The 24,225-nt window shown below is 38.3% G+C and overlaps 1 protein-coding gene across 13 annotated transcripts in view; it reads left to right on the plus strand.

The window, feature by feature from the left end:
* Positions 1–24,225, plus strand: part of FRYL (FRY like transcription coactivator) — a 267,043-nt gene that overhangs the window by 147,271 nt on the left and 95,547 nt on the right. For 10 of the 13 annotated variants that reach the window (XM_053577717.1, XM_053577710.1, XM_053577715.1 and 7 more), the window contains 12 exons: positions 910–989; positions 1,368–1,448; positions 4,385–4,553; positions 4,834–4,926; positions 7,545–7,643; positions 9,281–9,382; positions 13,547–13,591; positions 17,014–17,117; positions 17,322–17,430; positions 19,541–19,627; positions 22,315–22,486; positions 22,886–23,018. In XM_053577717.1, coding sequence (XP_053433692.1) covers positions 910–989; positions 1,368–1,448; positions 4,385–4,553; positions 4,834–4,926; positions 7,545–7,643; positions 9,281–9,382; positions 13,547–13,591; positions 17,014–17,117; positions 17,322–17,430; positions 19,541–19,627; positions 22,315–22,486; positions 22,886–23,018 — 1,274 coding nt within the window. The remainder of the gene's footprint in view (positions 1–909; positions 990–1,367; positions 1,449–4,384; positions 4,554–4,833; positions 4,927–7,544; positions 7,644–9,280; positions 9,383–13,546; positions 13,592–17,013; positions 17,118–17,321; positions 17,431–19,540; positions 19,628–22,314; positions 22,487–22,885; positions 23,019–24,225) is intronic. The other 3 variants (XM_053577719.1, XM_053577720.1, XM_053577721.1) reach the window with 1 other exon arrangement.

Here is a 24,225-nt window from a genome sequence, read left to right on the forward strand (position 1 = left end):
TGACAATTATGCCAACAACAACAGGAACAACTACAGCTTTTACCCTACAAAGTCCATAGTTCAGTGATTTGTGAGTAATATATATATATATATATATTTTTTTTTTTTTTGAGACATAATCTCACTCTGTTGACCTGGGTAGAGTGCCATGGTATTATCTTAGTTTACAGCAACCTCAAACTCCTGGGCTCAAGCAATCTTCTTGCCTCACCCCCCTGAGTAGATGGGACTGCCCACCACAGTGGGCAGTCTGTGGTCTAGTTTTTCTGTCTTTAGTAGAGACAGGGTCTTGCTCTTGCTCTGGCTCAGACCGAGCTCAAGTAGTCCACCCATCTCAGCCTCACAGAGTGCTAGGATTACAGGCGTGAGCCACCATGCCTGGCCAATAGCTAATATTCTTTAATTTAGTATATGAAATTTGATAAGTAACCAAACTGTTAAAGAAAATGAGAGTCTCAGAAAAAAGGAACATCTGCAGATTAGAAATAGATGATACCATGAAAGTTAAATTTATTTATTTATTTATTTATTTTTATTTTTTGGGGGGGGGTTGGGAGACAGAGTCTCACTTTGTCCCTATAGAGCGCTGTGGCATCACAGCTCACAGCATCGCCAGACTCTTGGGCTCAAGTGATCTCTTGCCTCAGCCTCCCAAGTAGCTGGGACTATAGGCACCTGCCACAACGCGTGGCTATTTTTAGAGATGAGGTCTCACTCTGGCTCAGACTGGTCTCAAACCTGTGATCTCAGGCAATCCACCTGCCTCAGCCTCCCAGAATGCTAGGATTATAGGCATGAACCACCACGCCTGGCAAAAGTTGAATTGTTAATTTAATTAGTTGAAATGATGAGAATTCTCAGAGTAATAACTTACTTAACTCTTAACTTGATAATTCTTTTTTATTTTAGATTCCTGTTCATCCTGTACCTGATCCCTTAGTTCATGAAGTTCTAAATTTAGCTTTTAAGCACTTTAAACACAAGGAAGGGTAAGTAAAAATACAAATTTGGGATTGGTGATTTTTCTTACAATCCAAGTTTAGACAGTTTAAATATAATTCGGATTCCTATTGATCATTTGTTTTCAGAGTTCAAAGCAATTATCACTTGGTTTATTAGAGGAAAGATTTTGTAAAAATAATTCTTAACATCATAGTTTCTATTTGTGAGAGCCATGAGGTTAAGTTTTACAGTAGATTAAAATCTAGGGATGGAATGAAGTTTATGTGGTTTGAATCATCCTTTAAATGAATATCCATAGAAAGTTATGCGAAGCTCTAAGGAATTTTGAAATTTATTATGAAAGAGTTTGTAGAAAAATTAAATGAAACATTAAGCTTGTCTTTTAAAAATATTTTTCTTTCTAGATATTCAGGAACCAACACTGGGAATGTGCACATTATTGCAGATTTATATGCAGAGGTCATAGGGGTTCTTGCCCAGTCAAAGTGAGTGTGATAAATCACATATTTTAATTTGCTTGATATTGTAGAATGCTTCATTACTAACAGCGTAGACACTGATCGCTTGAGAGCTGCCGTCGTTGTCCTGCAGCTGTTATCAAGTCTCCTCCGCCTTTATGACTCTCAGTTGCGTTATGGCTCTTCAAGTAACATCCAGACCTCAATCTCACAACTTCTTTTAATTTACTCGGGGTTTTCCATAAATGTCTGAATCAAGCAAGTCAGAAATTGTTAAACATAGTCAGGACATTGACTTACTCCCTTTTTTTAAAAATTCTGTCAGAAGTGGGGGTTTTTTTGCAGTTTTTGGCTAGGGCCAGGTTTGAACCCACCACCTCTGGTATATGGGGCTGGCGCCATATACCTTGAGCCACAGGTGCCGCCCTGTCAGAGTGTTTTTTAGGATTGCTCTCAGAAGTCTTCACAGAGCTACTTGTTACTTTTATTACTCTGTAGATGAGTACTTTCATTTCTGAGATAGCATAGCAGCATCTTCTAATCATCCTATTTGTTTTAATACTAAGCAGAATTTTGAACAGAAAGAAGAGATACCAAAAAGGGAAAGATAAAAGGTACTAGATTACTTCATTAAAAGTGTTTTTTGTTAGGAATCAGTCATTTGAATTCTACTTGAATCATCATTTTAGTAAACAGAAAACTTGTCTTTAGCTTCTTGTGGTTGCTGTTAAAACTATATGAAGATTTCATATTTCCTTTGTTACTTCTGGGAAACTTAAAGACAAAGGTGTCAATTCATATTTTCTTGGATGCTTTTTCAAAAATGTTTGGCTCTAAAATCATCATATAACAGTCTTTCTAAATTCTAAGAAGGCAAGCACAGTTATTAATGTTTAGTAGTTAGCACTGTAGTATCAATAATATATTTTATTTCTTTTTATCCTTTGCAATACACTAGGGATCCTTGTATAATGAATGTTACAGAACTTAGAACATAGTTTGAGTATTTTATTTTTTGAGTTGAGTCTTGCTCTGTTTCCTAGGCTGGGGTGCAGAGATATAATCATAGCTCACTGCAAGCTCAAGCCCCTAGGCTCAAAGCAATCCTCCTGCTGCAGCCTCCTGAGCAGCTGAGACTATAAGCATGTGCCAGCACATCTGGCTAATTTTCCTAATTTGTGTAGCAACAAGGTCTTGCTATCTTGAGCAGGTTGGTCCCGCACTCCCAGCCTCAGGTGGTGATCCTCTCTCCTCAGCTTCCCAGTGTGCTAAGTAGGATTACAGGCGTGAGCTACTATGCCCGCCCAGTGAATATTTTAAATGATTTAGACATAGACAATAAATAATATCTTAATATCTCACTTACATTTAATTAATAGTGAATCCTTAATTTAGGATATAGGTACAAAAATAGATATGAGCAATGATATATTTCTCTTTATGGCATCATAGTTCATGATATTTTTAATTTTATCAAAAATGAGTTTCTGTCTCAGTAATATAGAACAGAAATTCCAAGTACAGTAGCAGGTTCACTACATCATGGCTGAGTTCACTCTAGATGGTAAGAATGGGCAGATCCACTGTGGATGAGGCTGATAGCACCGGAGGGGTGAAGCGCTGGGGAGAGGAAGAGATGGAGGAAGGCGGGGGTCTGTTTGAATCTTGCCTGTGCGTTTTCTTGGATTATAGTGACTAATTTTTATGAGAAACTTAATTAAAAACCCCTCAGTTCTAATATTTCAGTGGAAAAATTTTTATCTACCTTATAAAATTTTTCTTAATGAAATGTTAAAGAATACTTTCATGCAAAATGGTATCATAGTCTTTGATATAAGTGTAATATCAGTATAATATCTATTATAGATGTTATACTTTCATGTCACGTAGCCCATGTTTTGTTAATGTGTTTCTTTTTTTCCCCTTACTGTAGTCAGTGACCCTTGGTAAACATGCTGCGTTTGAGGTTATTTTACCTTTCAGGAACTGTCTTCCTCAAGTAACATTAATAATAAAATCTTTAGTTGTTTCATAATATGTAATTAAAGGCATTATTTTTAATAAACTATTAACTCTCTTTTTCCAATGAAAGTAATGAAAAACTTACTAGTTAAGCCCCCCTAACAATTGTGGTAATTTGAATCCAGTGAAATGCTCACATTTCAAAGGCCTTTGATGCTGTGGCTTATTCACACTGGGAAACCCGGTTCCTCCCTCTCCTCGCCTGCAGTTTTTCTACAGTATAATGAGATATTGATGTTAAGGGACAATTGGTACTCTACAATAGGTTGGGTTGTCTCTTTGAACAAATTTGTAGTCCGCAGTCTGCTGTCTATATGACTGTAATCACAGATTTCATTAAAAAGAGCCTTAAAAATTAGAGTTACTCTGAGTTATACGGAGGTGTTTTAGAGGTGGGTTATTTGATACTATTTTACGTGATTACTAAGTAACATTGTGATGGTGCTGTACTGATGGTATTATATGAAAATAGGAATACTACTATTTCTCCTTCAGGAACTTCTAGTTTTAAAATAATGACCAGCTGGGCGGCGCCTGTGGCTCAGTGAGTAGGGTGCCGGCCCCATTTACTGAGGGTGGCAGGTTTGAACCCGGCCCCAGCCAAACTGCAACAAAAAATAGCCAGGCGTTGTGGTGGGAGGCTGAGGCAAGAGAATCACTTAAGCCCAAGAGCTGGAGGTTGCTGTGAGCTGTGACGCCACAGCACTCTCAAAGTGAGACTCTTGTCTCTAAATAGATAAATAAATAAATATTAAAAAAAAAATGAACAGCCAGTTTAGAATAACAGTTTTATTTTACTCTGTGTTTTTTCTGGTACTTTTCGTGAGTATAGAGACAGGAGATGATATTTATGCAACTCCTCTTTTCCTTTCACTCTTAAATACCATGCAGAAAATTAGTTTTTAATTTCAAATCAAATTATGTCTCCATGTATATTAAAGGTTTCAGGCTGTAAGGAAGAAGTTTGTGACAGAATTAAAAGAACTGCGACAAAAGGAGCAAAGCCCACATGTGGTGCAAAGCGTCATCAGCTTAATAATGGGAATGAAATTTTTTCGAGTAAAAATGTATCCTGTAGAAGATTTCGAAGCATCATTTCAGTTTATGCAGGTGATACACCTTCCCCATGGCAGCAAATAGAATTAGCCTAATGGTTTTTGTTCTTTATGACTTTTTAAAAGAACCAAATATGGCATCATTATTAATTTCTTATTCCAAGTGTTTTAAATTGTCACAAGTGTGGATTAACTTTCTTTTTGATTTGAAGATGGCATTGACCTTATTTTATTTGATAAAATGGCAGAGTGCACAAAATTATCGCGATCCTATAATAACGAGTTTTTGAACCTTCCCTTCTTTGTTGACTGACGTGTATGTTTCTCCCTTCAAGGAATGTGCTCAGTATTTCTTAGAAGTGAAAGATAAAGATATAAAACATGCACTTGCTGGTTTATTTGTGGAGATTCTTATTCCTGTAGCTGCTGTAAGTATATTTTATTTTCATATCATTTGTGTGTTGTCAAAGAACCTTACAACCTATCCTTCCATTTCTTCCCTGCGAACTCTCTCAGGCCGTCACCTGGGGCTACGGAAGGGTTCCTCCCATCTGTTCCCGAGGGTGGGAGCATCACTTTCTTTTGACGACTTATGTACAGTGTTTTGCAGAATCATTTCATGTATTTTGTTGGTTGGTTGGTTCACATCACAGGGTAAATCTGGCCCCCTGTAGTCCATCTAGGCTACAAATGGAAATTTATTGCATCCTTTTTATTCAAATTTTATGCTGTGTAGAATTTCATAAAATGAAAACATTTATAACATGTTGAGAAACTGAAGGTTTTGGCTTTCATTTTTATCTTTTTTATTATTAAATCATAGCTGTGTGCATTTATGCAATCGTGGGGTACACTGTGCTGGTTTTATATACAATTTGAAATATTTTCAAACATATTGGCTTTCATTTTTAAACACTGAACTCTGCCCTGGGACCTCTGTGTCTGTGGGGATTGGTTTGGAGTATTCAAGTTCCCCCTTTTGAGCACGTATAGAAAAGGGAAACAGAGAATTGTAAGAAAAGTTAAGTATTTGAAACACCGAGAGTGGTTTTCATGCGCTTCGCCTGTCTTGCTTATTTGCTTGTAGTTAAATATTTGAAAATGTCATTTGTGGTGGGGACAAACAGAAGGTTTGCAGGTGGTTGGTTCCAGTCAGATAGCCTCCTCACCCTACTTGTTAGCCATGTGAATTGGGGTTATTTTATTTAAAGGAAAAAAAAAAAACCCACAAACCTCAGGCTGTTGTTGACAAAACCACCTGATTTCTTTTTCTCGAAGGGGTCTGAATTACTGCTGACCTATCCCACACTCTCGTGTGCACGTCTTCCCCTGGTCTGATAATCTGTTTCTGGTAGATTGCTAACTAGGAGTAGGTTTTAGGTTTTAAGGTAATTCGTCAGAGGGAGTAGGTTGTAGGAAGAGAGACTCTTGACTCTTGCCCTTGCCAGTCATCTTTTACATGGTGGTTCCTTTTGTTTTCAGGTTCGTTAGTCTGCCAGGGCCGCCCTAACAAAGTGCCACAAACTGGGCAGCTTCACAACAGGGATTTATCATCTCTAGGTTGTAGAGAGCAGAAGTCTGAGATCAAAGTGTGGGCAGGTCGGTTCCGCCTAAGGATGTGAGGAACCATCAGTTCCCTGCTTCTTAGGAGGCCTCTTGTGGTTTACTGGAAATCTTTGTTTCTTGGCATGGACAACCGTCACCCTGGTCCCTGCTTTCATTTTCACATGGTATTCTCCTTGTATATATGTCTGTGCCCAAATTTCCCCTTCTTTTAAGGATACCAGTCCTATTAAATTAGGGTCCCCCGAATCCTAAGTTAGCTAATGAAATCTACAGTGCCTTTTTTCAAGGAAAGACCCATTGTGAATCAACCCATAAGGTCACTGCACGCAGCTCCTCCTTCCTGGGACAGCCCCGTCTCTCTAGTAACCCCCGTCTCTTCTTTCCCTAGCCAGCGTCTGTTGATTTATTTACTGTTTGTGTGTTGAACGCTTTCTGCATGAGGGTCTCATCTTTTCTTTCCATATGTTAGAACACACAGTGAACATGAGGGGTAAACTATCATTGAGCTTCCTCTAGTGTGGGGAACAGAAAACAAACTAGCACCTGTAGCCCCAGCTACTAAGGAGGCTGAGGCAAGAGGATCACTTGAGCCCAAGAGTTTGAAGTTGCTGTGAGCTGTGATGCCATAGTGCTCTACTGACTACAAGAAAGTGAGACTGTCCCCCATCTCCCATTGTGAGAAGTATATGAAGAAACATAAGCAGGGCGTTGGGGGGGTTAAGGATTGCCTAAAGGGGCAAGGGAGTTGAAATTTTATTTATTTATTTATTTTTTGCAGTTTTGGCCGGGGCTGGGTTTGAACCCACCACCTCCGGCATATGGGGCCAGCGCCCTACTCCTTTGAGCCACAGGCACCGCCTGGGGAGTTGAAATTTTAAATACAGTGTGATTTGGAAAGACCACTACCTTGAAAGAGATGGTGACAGTTGAGCGAATCTAAAGGCTTGAGGGATTGGACTTGCTATCTGGAGGAGCAGTTTCTATGTTTCTTAGGCAGAAGAACCAAGTGTAGGCACCTTGAGGCAAGAGCTTGCTTTGAGTGTTCCAGGAACAGCACGGAGGCAGGCGTGGCTGGGTCCCAGTACACTGGGGCAGAGTAGGAGGAGGAAGGCTAAATGGGTTTTGCAGTATTTGGGTGAGAGATCCTGGATCCAGCTTAGCTTTTACTTCCTTGTGGAGTTTCTCCATGGTGGCAGCTCTGTGTCCTCCAAGAGCACAGAGCAGTCTGTCTTAGAGCACTTGTCCTGTACTGTGTAACCATGGCTTGCCCACTTGCCTATAGTCTGCCCTTGTTTGCTCAGGGTAGGGACCAGGTTTATTTTATGTACTTAACATCTGGTCATTTGGCACATTATATTACTTCAATGAGAATCCCTGTGAATTATTAACTAATTTCAAACCTCAACAGAAAGTTCCTGTAATCCTTGTATAGTTTAACATTTGTAACCATTTTCATTTTTTGCATTATCTTTTTACCTAGGCTGTTAAAAATGAAGTGAATGTTCCCTGTTTGAAAAATTTTGTGGAGATGCTTTATCAGACTACTTTTGAACTGAGCTCCAGAAAGAAGCATTCATTGGTATTAAAAACCATTTCAAGCCTTTACATATTTAATTGGGAGTTTCAGTAACTACTTTACAAATTCAGTGGAGATTTAAGATAAACGTAAAATCTGAAATTGTAAAATCCCTGAAGTGCACTATGAGGGCAAATTTTACATAATGTGTTTTTCTCCTGCTTTGCTTTAAACTTTCTAAATTTTATAAGCTCTGCACTTGATGAGGTGTTGCGACTTCCTCCTAGGTAACTGTGGGTCACTTAATGACAGGGATATATTCCGGTAAATGCATTGACGGGCGATTTCATCTATGGGAAAACATCATGAAGGGGGTGTCCCAGCTTTTAATTCCTCTGTTACAGATTGGAAGAACAGGAGTTGCCTAGGGCCACACGTTAAATATACAAACACTAACAATAGTTGATGAGCAAAGCAAAAGTTCAATGCATACCCCGCAGGCAAGCAAATCACCATCCTTAAAACATCACCGTGCAGCCCATGGGCTGTGGGTTGGACACCACTGGCACTGCAGATACTGGTGAAGTGTTATTTAATAGCTGTTCATTGAGCTCTTGCTGTGTACCAGGTGCTGATGCAGGGTGGAGACCCCTGGATGTGCACTAAACCGAGATGGTATGGCCCATGACAGACCTAGGCTGCGTAACACAGCTTATTGCTCCTAGGCCTCAAACCTGTACAGCAAGTTACTGTGCTGAATACTGTAGGCAACTTTAACACTGGTACTTGTGTTTCCAAACATCTAAATATAGAAAAGGTACAATGAAAATACGTTATTATAATTTGAGAGGACCACCATTGTGTATGTGGTCCCTCATTGACCCACAGGTCATCCTGTGCACATAGCTCTGTTTACCTGTCTTTTTGTTTTTTGTTTTTTTTTTTTTTGTAGAGACAGAGTCTCACTGTACTGCCCTCAAGTATTAGAATATGGGAGAGACTTAATGTAGTCTTATATTAAAACCCCAAATTATTTTACATCAGAATAGATTGTATTCTAAAGCATCCAATTTTTGGCAATAATTTTATAATTACATCTTTTCTATTAAGAGGCATTTTTCCCGCTTAACCATCTATTTCGTGTAACTTGAGTCTTTTGGGGAATGTTTGGAGAATTGGGCAAATATTTGACCATCTGAACTGGAGATACAGTGCCGAGAAACCCTGGTTGTGCCAGGCATTGAACCAAATGCTGTGTATTCTTTGTCTTGTGCTAAACCTCACAAGCCTGTGGGGGTATTGTGGTTACTGTCCTCCACTTGACGTGTTTGGAGAGGGGGGGTTAGAGCACTAAACGCCCCCTTCCTGAAGCCACACTCCTGGCAAATAGAAGGCTCACACTGGAATGCCAGGCTGTCTTCTGTTCATAACCACTCTGCTGGACGAGGGACTGATGGGACCTGGGGGGAATAAATGTATTCTAACTCAGGGAGTTATGATAGTGCAAGGAATTTTTCTTACAGAAATTTATCCTTTATATAAAATTATTATTTGTTAGATTGTTCTATAAGGTTGTATTTCTTATTACACATGGGCAATCTATGCAAACTATTTTCTGTTTGAATGAAATGAAATGTAATTGGTGAGTCTAGTGCTATCCATGACAAATTTTAATTCTCTCTTTTCCCCATTTCCCACAGGCTTTATATCCACTAATTACCTGCCTTTTATGTGTCAGTCAAAAACAGTTTTTTTTAAATAACTGGCATATTTTCCTACAAAACTGTTTGTCACATTTAAAGGTAAGATGTGATCACATTTCTGACCTGTAAATAGTGACCATGATGTATTTATTTATTCATATATAATAAACTGAACCGTGTAAAATAAAACCTTCATTCCTTTTGATACACTTGCATAAGAATACTCTGCTACATTCCTTTTCTTTTCTTTTTTTTTTTTTGGCCAGGGCCGGGTTTGAATCCACCACCTCTGGTATATGGGGCTGGCGTCCTAATCCTTTGAGCTAAAGGCACCGCCCTACATTCCTTTTCTTATATATACTTTCTTCTATAGGGAATCATATAAATATGAATAAACTTTTGTTTGAAAGTTTGTCCTTATGAATACAAAATTACATATGTGTGTGTGTATATATATATATATATATTTTTTTTTTTTTTTTTTTTTTTTTTGAGACAAGAGTCTCAAGCTATCGCCCTGGGTAGAGTGGCATCATAGCTCACACCAACCTCCAACTCTTGGGCTTGATCAAGCAATCCTCTTGCCTCAGTTTTTCTATTTTTAGTAAAGACAGGTTCTTGCTTTTGCTCAGGCTGGTCTTGAACTCGTGAGCTCAAGAAATCCACCCACCTCAGCCTCCCAGAGTGCTGGGATTACAGGCATGAGCCACCATGCCTGGCCAAAATTATGTATTTTTAATGAATCTTATTTATACTATCTTATATTTAAGAATATCCGTTAATATGTTTTGGGTGGATTGCAGAGTGTATTACTTACATCTCACAAAGTCTTTCAGATTTTTGTGTTTTGTTTTGAGAAAATTCAGTAATATTGGCTCAAGACAGAGCAATATGAAAAAAGCTTTGATAATAAAATTAAATATCACTGAAATCACATTTGATGTAAGTATGCCCAGCTGAAATTTCAAGTTTGGTAGTGGACCCACACAGATGTAAAAACTCCTGCACCAGTTCTGACTTGATTGAAGGGCTGCTTGTTTTTTTTTTTATTGTTGGGGATTCATTGAGGGTACAATAAGCCAGGTTACACTGATTGCAATTGTTAGGTAAAGTCCCTCTTGCAATCATGTCTTGCCCCCATAAAGTGTGACACACACCAAGGCCCCACCCCCCTCCCTCCTTCCCTCTTTCTGCTTCCCCCCAATAACCTTAATTGTCATTAATTGTCCTCATATCAAAATTGAGTACATAGGATTCATGCTTCTCCATTCTTGTGATGCTTTACTAAGAATAATGTCTTCCACTTCCATCCAAGTTAATATGAAGGAGGTAAAGTCTCCATTTTTTTTAATGGCTGAATAGTATTCCTTGTTAATGACTCTATTTGGCACATCCGTGTTCAGTCTTAGTTCTAAAAATAATACTAAGAGGAAGAAGGATGCTTTTCTTTGGGTAGGAACACAATTCCGACACAATGTGGGAATTATCCTCATCTGCATGTCATGCAAATGCTTGATTTGAATATTCTTTTGATACAGTGTTAGATGAGTCTTACTTGAACATTTGTTTATAAGTTACAGGAACATTGCAGACCTGACATTTCATTTCCTGGCATTCTCTTAAGGTAGATTTGAGACTGAAAACCTTATACTTTGTTTTTTTGTTGTTTTGTTTTTTATTTCAGATTAATGTGAGGGTACAATTAGGTTACAGTGTTTTCATTTGTTAGGTAAAGTTCCTGTTGTAGTTGTGTCTGAAATCTTATACTTTGAAGATAATGGAATTGGAATAGAGGCACAGATAAACGAAATGACTTGTCTCTGGCCACATAACTTGCAGTGGTATTGTAGGAAATAGGACTGGTTCTTTTTCATACTTCCGGAGCAAGTATGGATTTTATCTCTGTATCTTTTGTATCACTCTGTGTATCATTTTCAAAACCGCCACGATTTCTTACTAAGGTATATCGAATATGTAAGTCTTTGAAAAACATTTATTTTCTTTCTAGATAAAAATATTGGTACTATTTATATTGGGATGAGAATTGATACACCTTCTTTGATTTGTTTATGAAAGTTTCTAGGACCATATCAAGCTGATTAAACTCCTTAACATCCAACTTGGAAATAAATTGTATTAATTAATTACAGTATACTTGTTTCCGTTCTCATTTTGGTAATTTTGGTAAATTCTTACAGATACAGGTCCTCAAAGAAAAGTGATCATTTTCTGGATAGTATTTTTTTCATATTATCAATAAAATATTTTTAAGACATGTATTTAAGTGTTTCTGAAAGATTGCTTGGTTTCGTAGCAGTTCATACTTTTCTGTTGCTTGTTGGAATTTTTTTTATATATAAATATATACGTTTTCACCTAACATATTTGCAATACTTTCATGGTACTTTAACTTTTTTTGTCTTAAGGCTTTCATTTTAAATGCTCTGTTTTCTTTGAACCCTTACCCCTTGTTAAATACTTCTGGCATATTGTTCATTTTCATTAATAGCTATGTCAGTCTGCCAGGCTAAGGAGATAAGAGCCACTTAGCATGAATATTTGGACTATGATTGTCTTGGCCATTAATCCTTAACTTACATTAAGGCTCTATTCAGCAGAAATTTTATGAATTGGCTTCTGTTTATTAAGTCTTAGGCAATGTGGCTGCTCTGCATAGTTGAGGTAAGGAGTTGACATTCAAGGAAAAACTATGCTAATAGTTATTTGTTTTATACGTAGGAAAAGATGATCAAAGGCCTTACCAAATTTACTTTGAGATTCAAGTAATTTATTGATATCAAAAATTTAAAACAGTTTTTTATTTAGTAGATCCTCTACTTCTTATGACTGATTTTTATCAATGCTTACTGGATGCTAGACTCTCAAAATATGGTATTTCATTTGATTACTACGGTACCTGAGGCTGAAAGAAAATAAATATCTCGTGCTCAAGGGTCCAATACATGAGAAAGATAGGTTTGTGTCCAAAGTCCTGCAGGTTCTTAACTCTTGGCCTTCTGGTCTGCCTTCTTACCTTCTAAGTAATGTTTCTATACTGGATTTTTTTCTTTTTTTAATTTTTAATTTTAAGAGCTGGGGTCTCTCTGTTGCCAGGCTGGAGTGCAGTGGTGTGATGATAGTGCACACGCTGTAGCCTCGGACTCCTGGGCTTCAGTGACCTTCCTGCCTCAGCCTCTCAAGTGGCTGGGATTATAGTTCATTTTTCTCGTATTTTTTTAGAGATGAGATCTTGCTATTTTGCCCAGTCTGGTCTTGAGCTCCAAGCCTCAAGCAATCCTCCTGCCTCAGCCTTCTGAGTTGCTGGATGGCAGACATGAACCTGGATTACTTGAATATTTTAAGAAAATATTTCTGGCTATAATTCTGGGATATTCACAAGTCATTATTCTATAGAGCCATAAGAATAAATGTGAATTTCAACATGCCATAAGATATTGCACATACAGAAATACCATACCAACTTTTAAAGTTGGTGACTGTGAAACGGGCTTTATTCCTGTATGCCCATAAATAGCATGTAGGGGAGTGCTTTATTTTCACTAAGAAGTTGTATTTTTTATTTATTATTTTGTTTTTTTTCTAAACAGACTCTCACTCTATTATCCCAGCCTAGAGTGCCAGGGCATCACTCTAGCTCATAGTGACCTCAAACTCCTGGCGCAAGCAATTCACTTGCCTCAGCTTCTAGGCACCCACCACTACACCCAACTAATTTTTCTATTTTTAGAAGAGACAGGTATATTGTTCTTGCTCAGGCTGGTATCAGACCAGCTCAAGGGATCCTCCTACCAGAATTTGGTAGTCTTCTATTCCCATATTTTTATATCAATTTAGATGCTAGTGTTAAAAATGATTTTAAAATTTGTGAAGAATTGTTAAAGAGAGGATAGGTGAATAAGAAGATGATTATGCAAAAAAAGTTTGAAGAGGTTTTGTATTTTTTGCTGCAGTCTATTTCTTGAAAAAATTTAAAGTTGTTTGCATTCAAAGGCAGCACTTTAGAATTAGGTAGTCAAAATTTTCACTGTTTCCTCTTAGTTTTAGTATTGTAGGTATATCCTGGGATGCCCAAATTGGGGGGATTTGTTTTTCTAAATAGTTCTGGCCACTGTCTTGGAAATTTCGAATTTCTTCTAAATAGAGACCTTGGTGCAGAGCTGTCTCGTTTTGTGCTTGTTTTCATCTAACATGCATGTGCTGCATCTCATGTTCATGTTTGCTGTCTTACGTTGCTTTATTTAGATGCCATCTAACAACAGTATCAGAAAGCAAATAGAAACACTCCAGGTGAGTTGTGCTGACATCACAAAGTCAAATATTACTTTACTTCCTTTATGTGTGGCATTTTTTTCCTTTACCATTGTTGCATTGAATGTCTAATGCATTTATTTGAACTTGCTTATAGTATTGTAAAAGAAGAATAATACACAGGAGGAACACTATTCAGAAGGTTTAATATTAATGTGGTCACAAAAGATGATTTTTAAGTGGTATAAGTGATACTAAATGCCACTTCTTCACCAAAATTTACAATTTTATTACTATTTTTATTATTAATATTATTTTGAGACAGAGTCTCTGTTGCCCTGGGTAGAGTGCCATGGCATCACAGCTCACAGCAACCTCAAACTCTTGGGCTCAAGTGATCCCCTTGCCTCGGCCTCCCACATAGCTGGTATTACAGGTGCCTACCACACTACTGGCTGTTTTTCCTGTTTTTGGTAGAGACAGGAGTCTCACTTTTGCTCAGCCTGGTCTTGAACTCGTGAGCTCAGGTGATCCACCCCTCTCGGCCTCCCAGAGAAAATTTACAAGTTTAAAATATTGTATTTAGGCTAGGTGTGGTGGTATACACCTATGGTCACAGCCATAAGGAGGCTGAGGCAGGAGGATCACTTGAAGTTGAGGTTATAGTGAGCTATCTCCTGTTTATGAAAAAATTAATTTTTAAGTTAAATAGAATATATTCTATTTAATATTCTATTTATATTATCTAGCTATTATTATTGGAAACCATTTCCAATGAAATTAAGGAGACAGTGGCTTAAATTTTAATACAATTTTGATGAATAAGTTTTTAAATCTTTTATACTATTGATTTGAATTTTATCATTGCTTTTTTGACTAAACAGTAGAGAAAAGGAAAGAAGTGTATTAAAATTGTTGCTAAAGATCATATTTTATTGACATTAAAACTTTGTTGTATATTAATGTCATATTTTTATTTATGTAATAATCTGATTATTTAAATTATACTGAGATTGTAACTCAGGAATTATATATCTTGGTTTAAGGCTTCTATCAATTTAGGATGGTTTTACTGTTCAGACACATGTAGCTGTATTGTAGTGACTGAAAAAATAATTAATATATAGCAATTTGTTTTTATTACTTGCCATTTTGTTTTTCTAGCATTGTGCCAATAGGAGTTGTATAAAATAATCTATCTTGGAACACTTCAAAATCAAGTTTTTTCATGCCATGTACCTCATCACTTAAGATAATTTAAATACTTTTATATTTAATCATTTATAAGAGCATTTTTTATGTAGAATAGGACTTAAATATTTTAATGTATTTTTATTAATATTTTTTAAATAGCATTTAATACCATCATGCAATTATCTGATGTGTACATAAAAACTAAGGACTTTTTTTTTTTTAGACTTTATTATTTTAAGAGCAATTTTAGGTTGATAGCAAAACAGGAGAGTACAAAGATTTCCTGTAGGGATTTCCTGTAGCTCGAACCCACCACATATACTGAGGGTGGTGGGTTCGAGCCCTGCCTGGGCCTGCTAAACAACAACAACTGCAACCAAAAAAATAGCCAGGCATAGTGGCGAGCACCTGTAGTCCCAGCTACTTGGGAGGCTGAGGCAAGAGAATTACTTAAGCCCAGGAGTTTGAGGTTGCTGTGAGCTGTGACGCCATGGCACTCTACCCAGGGTAACAGCTTGAGACTCTGTCTCAAAAAAAAAAAAAAAAGATTTTCTAAGATGCCTTCTATCCACTGTATGCCTAACCTCCTCCAGTATCAGCATCACTCACCACAGTGGCACCTGTGTCACCATTGAGCCTACGTTGACACATCCTGATCACCCAAGTCCACAGTTCACAATAAGGTGCATGCTAGCTATTGTACATTCTGTGGATTTGGGCAAGTTTGTAATGACACGCACCTGCCATGTGAGAGTCACGGAGTGTTCTCACGGCCCTGCAGATCTCTGGGCAATGCCTGTTCCTCCATCCCTACCTCCCCAACCCCTGGCAGAGTTCATATTTTGATATCTGGTATCTTGGGTTGGAATGATAGAAAAGTTATGTTTTCTTAAAGACATTACTACAAAAAGCTTGGTTGTTACATTATTACACATTATATGTTACTTTAGTAGCAAATATAATAGAAACATACTTCGGGGAGTATATTTGAAATTTGGGATCACTGTGGATCTGGTAACAGAGAGAGGGGTCAACGCTGAGACTCTGACCAACAGAGTAATTGATTTTTCATTCTTAATTGTATCAAATCTTCATCTAGATGTGTAAAAATTATGTTTTCTACTAAGTCTTTTAAGAAAACATGCTCAGTTATCTTTTTGCATTGTTCTAAATAATACATAGTAGATGTTCGTTATTTTATATCTTAAGAAAACATAGAATGGCTAAAGTAAATCACTTAATGTTTCTAAAACCTCATTTGTGGATTGCTAAATGGAAAATAATTGTTTAACAATGAGAAATCCCCCAAACCTAATTTTTTAAAATGTAAATTATAGTAATTGATGCATCCTATAACTAATCCATTGATGTAAAAAATAGTTTCTCCTAATAAAGGAGATTATTAGCTACATTTTTACAATTCACAATTAAAACTTATTACTTATCTGTAATCATTTAAGAACTTTATTTTTCAGTGCAGCTAGAATGATCCTTACCTTTTGCTGATCAAATCATGATTGAAATGGAATAACTTTCTGATTCTATATCATAATTTGAATAATGTTCTGATTCTAAATAAAAATTAAAGGTATAAGACTTAACAATTAGTAAATATTTAACACATGCCAGACACTGTTCGAGGGCCTTACAGATACTCACTTTATTATTCTGTGAGGTAGGTACCAACTATCTCCATTTGGGATATGAGAAAAATTGTGGCTTAGAGTAGTGTAATAATGCCGAAGGATAGAGCTTAGATTTAATCCCAGTTTTTCCATGTCAGAGTCCATGCCTATTTCATATTCTCTCTTATAGAGATATAAACTCAATTTGCATCATTTCATAAATGCAAATGACAATACCATTTGGTGTTTTAAATTTTAACTGTGTTTATGTGGGCTATAAATGAATTAGTCTAAAAAGGAATAATCCTTTTTTTAATGCTGTCAATATTAGAGTGCAGACCATTTATTATCAAGTAAATTGATGTATGTATAATTACAGATTTCTTAGAAATATCAGTATAATTTTTAAATTTTAGTGTTTTTTTGGAAATGCAAGGAAAGACTCAGAATTTCCATATCCGTGGTTACTTTTGACTCATCTATACGTACCATAGGCCACTTGTGTACCTACGTATTTAAACTTTACATTGAATGCGAAAAAGGGGGTTGAGTCTTTTAGTTATTAACAGAGAATGTATTTGATTCTAAATTATGGCAATTATTTCAATAAGTCTATTTTTATTCTCTTTTGTTTTTACACAGAATAAAGATCCTAAAATGTCTCGAGTTGCACTGGAATCGTTGTATAGATTATTGTGGGTTTATGTAATTAGAATAAAATGTGAAAGCAACACTGTAACTCAAAGGTAAGGGCCTTTTTTTTTGAAAAGTACATTTACAATAAAATCTTATTTTGAAAAAACCACAGTAGTGGATTTTAGTAAGCGTTATAAATACTTTGGGGATGAATATGAATTATCTTGATATATTATGAAGAATAAGAAGAATTTTTGCCTAATACGCTGCTAATGTCATAGCCTCATTATCACAAAATCTTTTTTTCCCTATAGTCGTCTTATGAGCATAGTGTCAGCACTTTTTCCAAAAGGCTCGCGAAGTGTGGTTCCTCGTGACACACCTCTCAATATATTTGTGAAGATTATTCAGTTCATTGCTCAGGTGAGTGCTTCACCTCTTAATATGTATGCATGTAAATTGTAAGAGTAATTTGTAATAAGTTGGAGCTTTAAAATTTTTATACATCTAAAAACATAACAGAACATTAATATTGATAGTGAAAAACAAAAGTATGCTTTAAAAGTAACGAAGGATGCTAATAATTTTGTGACTACGTAACTTTAAATTAATCTCCATATTTGGAAAAGGAAAGGAGACCCATAGATGGAAGTTGTTTGTCTTTTTGTTTTTGAAGGCAGAGTCTCGCTCTGTTACCCAGGCTAGAGTGCAGTGGGAGTCATCACAGCTCACAGCAACCTCAAACTCCTAGGCTCAAGTGATCCTCCTGCCTTAGCCTCCCAAGAAGCTGGGACTACAGGTGTCTGCCACCACATAGGCTAAATTTTCTATTTTTTATAGAGAGAGGGTCTTAACTCTTCTTGCTCAGGCTGATCTCAAATTCCTGGCCACAAGCAGTCCTCCCACCCTGCCTTCTAGAGTGCTAGGATTACATGCATGAGCCACAAGGACTTTAATTGAGGTGGGGCCGAGAAAGTGTCTCATAATCCTGAAGTTAGTCCATTTACTAGTTACATCCTGAATGTCTTGAAACGTCTTAGAAAATTGTGTTCGTTAATCTAGGTTCTTAGGTACAGATAATAGAATTCACTGCAGCTACTTGAACCTAAAGTGATCTTTTAAGGATTATAGCTAGCTCACAAAATTGCTAGCAGGGCTAAACAGAAATTCTAGTCTGAATGACTTAAGAGCAGATCGCAGAGTTGGGCTGTGAAAGCTGTTGCCTCTCCCAAAATCAAAAGGCAGCTGAGGCTCGGCGTCTGTAGCACAGTGGTTACGGTGCCAGCCACATGCACTGGTGTTGTGGTGAGCACCTGTAGTTCCAGCTACTTGGGAGGCTGAGGCAAGAGAATTGCTTAAGCCCAAGAATTTGAGGTTGCTGTGAGCTATGACGCTACGGGACTCTACCGAGGGTGACATAGTGAGACTCCCTCTCTCAAAAAAAAAAAAAAAAAGGTGGCCAAATAAGTCATTGTAAATAGGTGTACTTCAGAATCCTGCTCCATCCACCATCATCCCTCCCAGTAAGATGGATTCTTCACTCCTCCTTCACCCTTTTCACGCACTCCAGTTCCCAAAGACTCACATGAGTATCCTGAAGCTTGTTGTTACAAGGAATCTTGGGAAATACAGTTTTATCTTTCTTCCCTCTGCGGTAAAGGAAGGCGTGTTTGAAGGGACCAAATGGCTATTGAGTGGGCCAGTCTAAGGCTTGGTCACATTTCCTTATGGGACATCATCCTGGGGACCAAAGGTGAGGGTCACCTTCTCAGCTTAGGAAAATGCTGTGATTGCAGAGTATTTATTATGTTCTCCTTGAACTGAAACTACGATGATTTAGGTGATCCATGCTGTAGTTATTGTTGACAGTGAAGAAATAAGGAATATTTAAATATATGAATACCTTTCTATTTACTGGGCACAGAAGTAATGATAATTAGATAAGTGATTCGGTGATAGTAACAACACCGACCTGCCCTGTGGGTCTAGTACTCAGAAAACCTTTACCATCTTCCCTTTTCTTTTTTGCCAGAATTGGCCTTACTCCCTTGGCTTAATCACTTCACTGCAAGATTCCAGCAGGACTATAAAACTCCTCTCAACCATCAGTTAATCTTACTACTTATCTTTTTTTTTTTTCTTGGCTATTTCCTTCCCGGACTCACCCTCTTTCTTTCTAACCCAGTCTGACCAGCTGCTCTCCCAGCCTGCCGTGTGGCTGTTGCCTTGGGACTTGCTTTCATCACCATTCTGGGAATTCTTTCACTTAGATCTTTGAATATGCTTTTTGTGAATGAATGTTTAAAATTTTTATCCTGTTGGCTGGGGTACTAAACATATCGTTCACTAGTTATGTGTTATACAGTCGTATGTTTAAATCTTAGTTCATACGTATTTTTCTTGTGTTCAGATCGACTGACTTTTTATGGCAGAGACCTCTGTTGATGCCGTCTCTGTATGACGCTTAGCGTGACGCCCGACACGTAGTCGCAAGTTAGGAGGATATACTAAGTGCTTTTTTTCTGTCCCCTAGGAACGTTTGGATTTTGCAATGAAAGAAATCATATTTGATCTTCTCAGTGTTGGGAAATCTGCTAAAACTTTCACCATTAATCCAGAGGTAAGTAAAGAATTAGGAAGTGGTCACGCGCTATCCTGTGCCGTGTGTCTCCCACCTTCGTGGGCCCCGGTGTCTGGAATCACAACTCTTAGGTTCAAATCCCACCTCTGCCTCTTACTACAGATGCGGGCTGGGCCAAGTGATTTCACCTTTATGATAGCTTAATAGTGGTGTTTAAGCTTTGCAGTGAACTATCTCACCCACAAGGACCCATGTACCCTGCTGGAGAGACCACTGCCGTATGCCAGAGAAGATTTCCCACATTGGCCGACTTAGCCCAGACTACGTCTGAGTTATGACTTGATGAGCTCAGGGGTCTTGTACTTCAGATGATTCATATTTAAAGTGTTCTTTAATCAATGTCATTTATCCAACCTTCATTAAGCACCTAAAATGTACCAAGTACTATTCTAGGTGTTGGAGAAAGAACAGGTAAAAATCCTTTTCCCCAGATGAAGCTTATAATAAAAAGTAATCAACAAGAACAGTAAATAAATAAATAAATGTTATATCCTACTTCTATGTCCCCATTTTTCACTGTTAAACTGATTCACTCTTTAAACATTACGTTTTCAGGCTGTTTTAAAATATATTATAAACTAATTGCTTATGTAAAAAGGCGAAATAGGTGTTTGCTTATATTTTTTAAATAATAAGCTCCTTCTTGTAATTGAATCCTAAGATGCAATTTGTGGGGCTAACAAATGAGTAAGAAAGGCTTTTCATTTTGAAGATTTTAAAGGTAGGTTAATAATTATTTCCCAGATTTTTAAAGTAGGCAAACGTGAGTGTGTTTACAGGTGACATACTTAGCTTGGTTTCCAGCAACAAAAATCATAAAAGAAAAGACAATTTTCTTGAATCTCCAATTTTCAAAAATAGTTTTTCCACTGATTAGGTTTATTTCTGAAGTCAGTTTTTCTCCCCACTGAGGCTCTTATACTAGAAAGAGAAAAAAGTATCAGGCCAGCTGGGTTGTTGGGTGGTGGTGGTTATTCATCAGATTCACTTTGTTAAGATTATCCAGAGTGTGTATTTTATTTTTGAGAATCATTCTAAAAGCTTGTGAGAACTAATTTAATTAAACCCAGACAAAATTACCGATTAACCCATTTAATCGAGTGCATCGATTTCAATACACTGAGAGAGCGTGTGAGTGAGGTTCTCCCTGCCACCCCCAGCGCTGTCGAGCTTTCCCACTTCTTTCCGTACTGACCACAGGACATGCGAGTACCTGGCATTTAGACTAAGGGAAGGTACCACTGCTACGTCATGTAAAGATGAGTGAAGTTTAACATTTTAATCATATTTAGATAAGTAAAAAGTAAATGAAGTTTTAGTTTCTCACAGTAGTACAGTGACCGCTCCTGCACACTCACTAGGATGTACAGCTGGAGGCATGGAGCAGGGACAGTGACAGCCAGGGCTGGGACAGCAGTGGTGCAGAGGAAAGACCATTCCCACAGAAAGAGAACACTGATGGGGAATCCAGCTTGGGGGAAAAGGCGATGCATGCGATTTAAACGTGCATAACCTTTTGACTTCCGAGTAGAAATGTCAGGTGTGTTGGAGGGTCTGAGTTCAGAGGAGAGGCCAGGCTCAAAATTTGTGGGTGATTTGTCTTGAGCAGTAACCGAAGCTCTGCAAATACCTGGAATTGCTTAGGGAGAGAACATGCAATGAGAGGGGGCGCAGCCTAGGAGGACCTTGCTGCGAAGCAGTCTGACGTTTAATGCCCTAGTAAAGAAGGCTAAGCCTGAAATGCAGGTAGAGGTGACACACCCCGGTGCCGAGAGGGGAAGGGTGTGTTGTGGGAGGAAAGGAGGACTCGACAGTGTCCGCGCTGCTGCATAGTCGAGTAGCCTGCTGGAATCAGGCCTGCTGTCCTGAGTGGTGTGGTCACTGATGAGTGAGAGCTGCTTCAGGAAAATACTTTGTTCCATTAAGATAGTATAGGTAGGGCGGCGCCTGTGGCTCAAGGAGTAGGGCGCCGGTCCCATATGCCGGAGGTGGCGGGTTCAAACCCAGCCCCGGCCAAAAAATAAAAAAATAAAAAATAAAAAAAAAAAAAGTAAAAAAAAAGAAATATATAAAAAAAAAAAAAGATAGTATAGGTAAGAGAAGTGGGGTATATTCAGTTATAAGGGCCATGCTGAAGATGCAGGAAAGAGAAGGGACAGTTAATTGGTGGCATGCCAGCCATTACCCAAAATGCAAGCACAAATGCAGTTCCAGCAGCTAGGAAGACCGTCAGCTCCTGACTGTAACTGGAGTAAAGATGTGGATGTAGGAATGGGCTGTTGTGATTTATAGTGAGAGACTGAGGGGAGTTGATGGCGTTTTTCTTTCTGAGAAGTAGAAGGCAAGTCATCTGCCGAGAGGGGTAGAGAGAAGAGGGGAGTTTAGGAGGAAAGGAGAGTTGAGGAGATGGATGGAAGAGGGCTAAGCAAGCCAAAAGAGAGCCGGCTGACCACAGAAGTCAGGGCGGCATTTGGGAATTTGGTATTAACACATGCTGTAATGCCTGGGCTCCTTTCAAATTCTGGACAGGAAGATTAGTTTTCCTAACATCCTAACATCCTCCTTCCTCCCATCGCCCTAGTGTTATTTGATGAAATATTCCTATATGAATAAAAGATAATCTGTGGCATTCTCATTTCTTCCTTTCGAAACTGTTTTCTCTGAAGAGAATGAACATCGGCCTCAGGGTCTTCCTAGTGATAGCGGACAGTCTGCAGCAGAAGGACGGCGAGCCGCCCATGCCGACCACTGGAGTTATCCTTCCCTCAGGAAATACCCTCCGTGTAAAGAAAATTTTTCTCAATAAAACCTTGACAGATGAGGAAGCAAAAGTCATAGGTTAGTATTCACTGAAATAAATAAGTTGCTTTGTAATACAGTTTGATGCTCTTGGGTAAAAATCTGACGCTCTAATCTAAGATGCCTACATTTGCCTAATACTGTTACACCACTACACGGCCGCACAGAAATGATTATATTTTTTGGTAACAGTTATAAATCTTGGTGTTAAGAGTCAACTTCAGTTTTCTGCATAATTTTACACAATTTCTCCAATCATTGCAATATGATATAGCTGATGACCAGGAGGAATATATCCCAAGTGAAACTCCTTTTCTGTGTGTGACAACAATAAGCTAATATCATTTGAAGATTGATAGGCTTTTATTACAGAAAGTAAGTGTAAGTATTCTTCACCTAATTTCTGATATTAACTGCGAGTTTGTTTTTTCCCCCTAGGAATGTCAGTTTATTATCCTCAAGTAAGGAAGGCATTAGACAACATCCTCAGACATCTGGACAAGGAAGTTGGGAGACCGATGTGTATGACCAGTGTGCAGATGTCCAACAAGGAGCCTGAAGACATGATCACGTAGGTGGTCCATGGTTCATTGCCGGTTCAGGTTGTGAGAGAGGACAGTGGTCGATCCTGCCGGCCTGTGGTCTTGCGCCCTCTTCTGGAGTCCTCTCGTACTGCCGTCTGCTGCAGTTTTCAATACACAGATTTCTTCTCTGTGCTCAGTTTTATTCTTTCAAGTACGATCAAACTGGGATAGACGGCAAAAGTCACTCTGGACCCTGGTCTCTTCATCAGTGACAAGACCCTACACTAGGGACATAAGTCGTAGGTACCCCAAAGGTGTGGGGGCAGGATTGGGTCATTAAGTCAAACTAATGCTCTTATTTCCAGAGGCCTCATTAAAAAAAAAAAAATCCTGAAAATTTGAACTCTTTGATAGTTTGATCTCCTGGGAACCAGGGCACATAGGGGAGTAATATATGTAAGTAGTTGTTTTCACACGCAGTGCTCCCCCACACCAGCCCTGTCATCATTGTCATCCCAGCGTCTTTTCTTCTTACTGTGAGGGACTTCTTCCTCATGAAGATGTATTTTATAGTAACAATTTATTTACTAGAAAGCATCTACATATTCTCTATAAGGGAGGGACATGGTGATGTTTGTATCAGAGGCCTGAGAAGGCCAAATTGGGTGTTTGATCTCAGCGTATTTAACATGCAATGATTGTATACTACACGTGCTAAGGTCTCACAGTTTCTTTAATCTGAAACGTTTTGCCTGGGTTACTTTCCCTGAGAGAGTCATCTCCCTTTTCACTGTGCCTCATTACTTCATTCATGTTAATAAGTTTGCCTTCACTCAATCGCTCCAGCTGCCCACATGGCATCTGCAGAGACAGCAGTGTCAGTCTTTAACTCCATCAACGCTGGATTTGGGTTTCACTTCCAGTGTGTTTAATTTAGGATATTTACACATTAACTGCTGTCTGAGTTGTACTTAACTGACACTGGTTTTGACCCCAGAGCTTCTCGAAGCATATATGGTCTTGACCTAATAAAACACTGTTGCCCCAAGGAAAACAATTTTTTCCTAGTGTAGCAGTTAGTGTGTTAAGATGGAAAGGCCTCTTTCAGTGAGTAGAAGAGAAACGAGATGGCAGAAAATGTTTTATTACTTACAGGTCCTAGGGTGTTCACTGCACACTCAGAGGGCAGGGAGTGTGTGCCGTGCAGACAGAGAAAGGGCCCTGGGACCATTGCCTTTTTGGGGTTCCAGGGCA

The sequence above is a fragment of the Nycticebus coucang genome, chromosome 23, assembly GCF_027406575.1.
Source record: "Nycticebus coucang isolate mNycCou1 chromosome 23, mNycCou1.pri, whole genome shotgun sequence".
In the NCBI taxonomy this organism is placed as follows: Eukaryota; Metazoa; Chordata; class Mammalia; order Primates; family Lorisidae; genus Nycticebus; species Nycticebus coucang.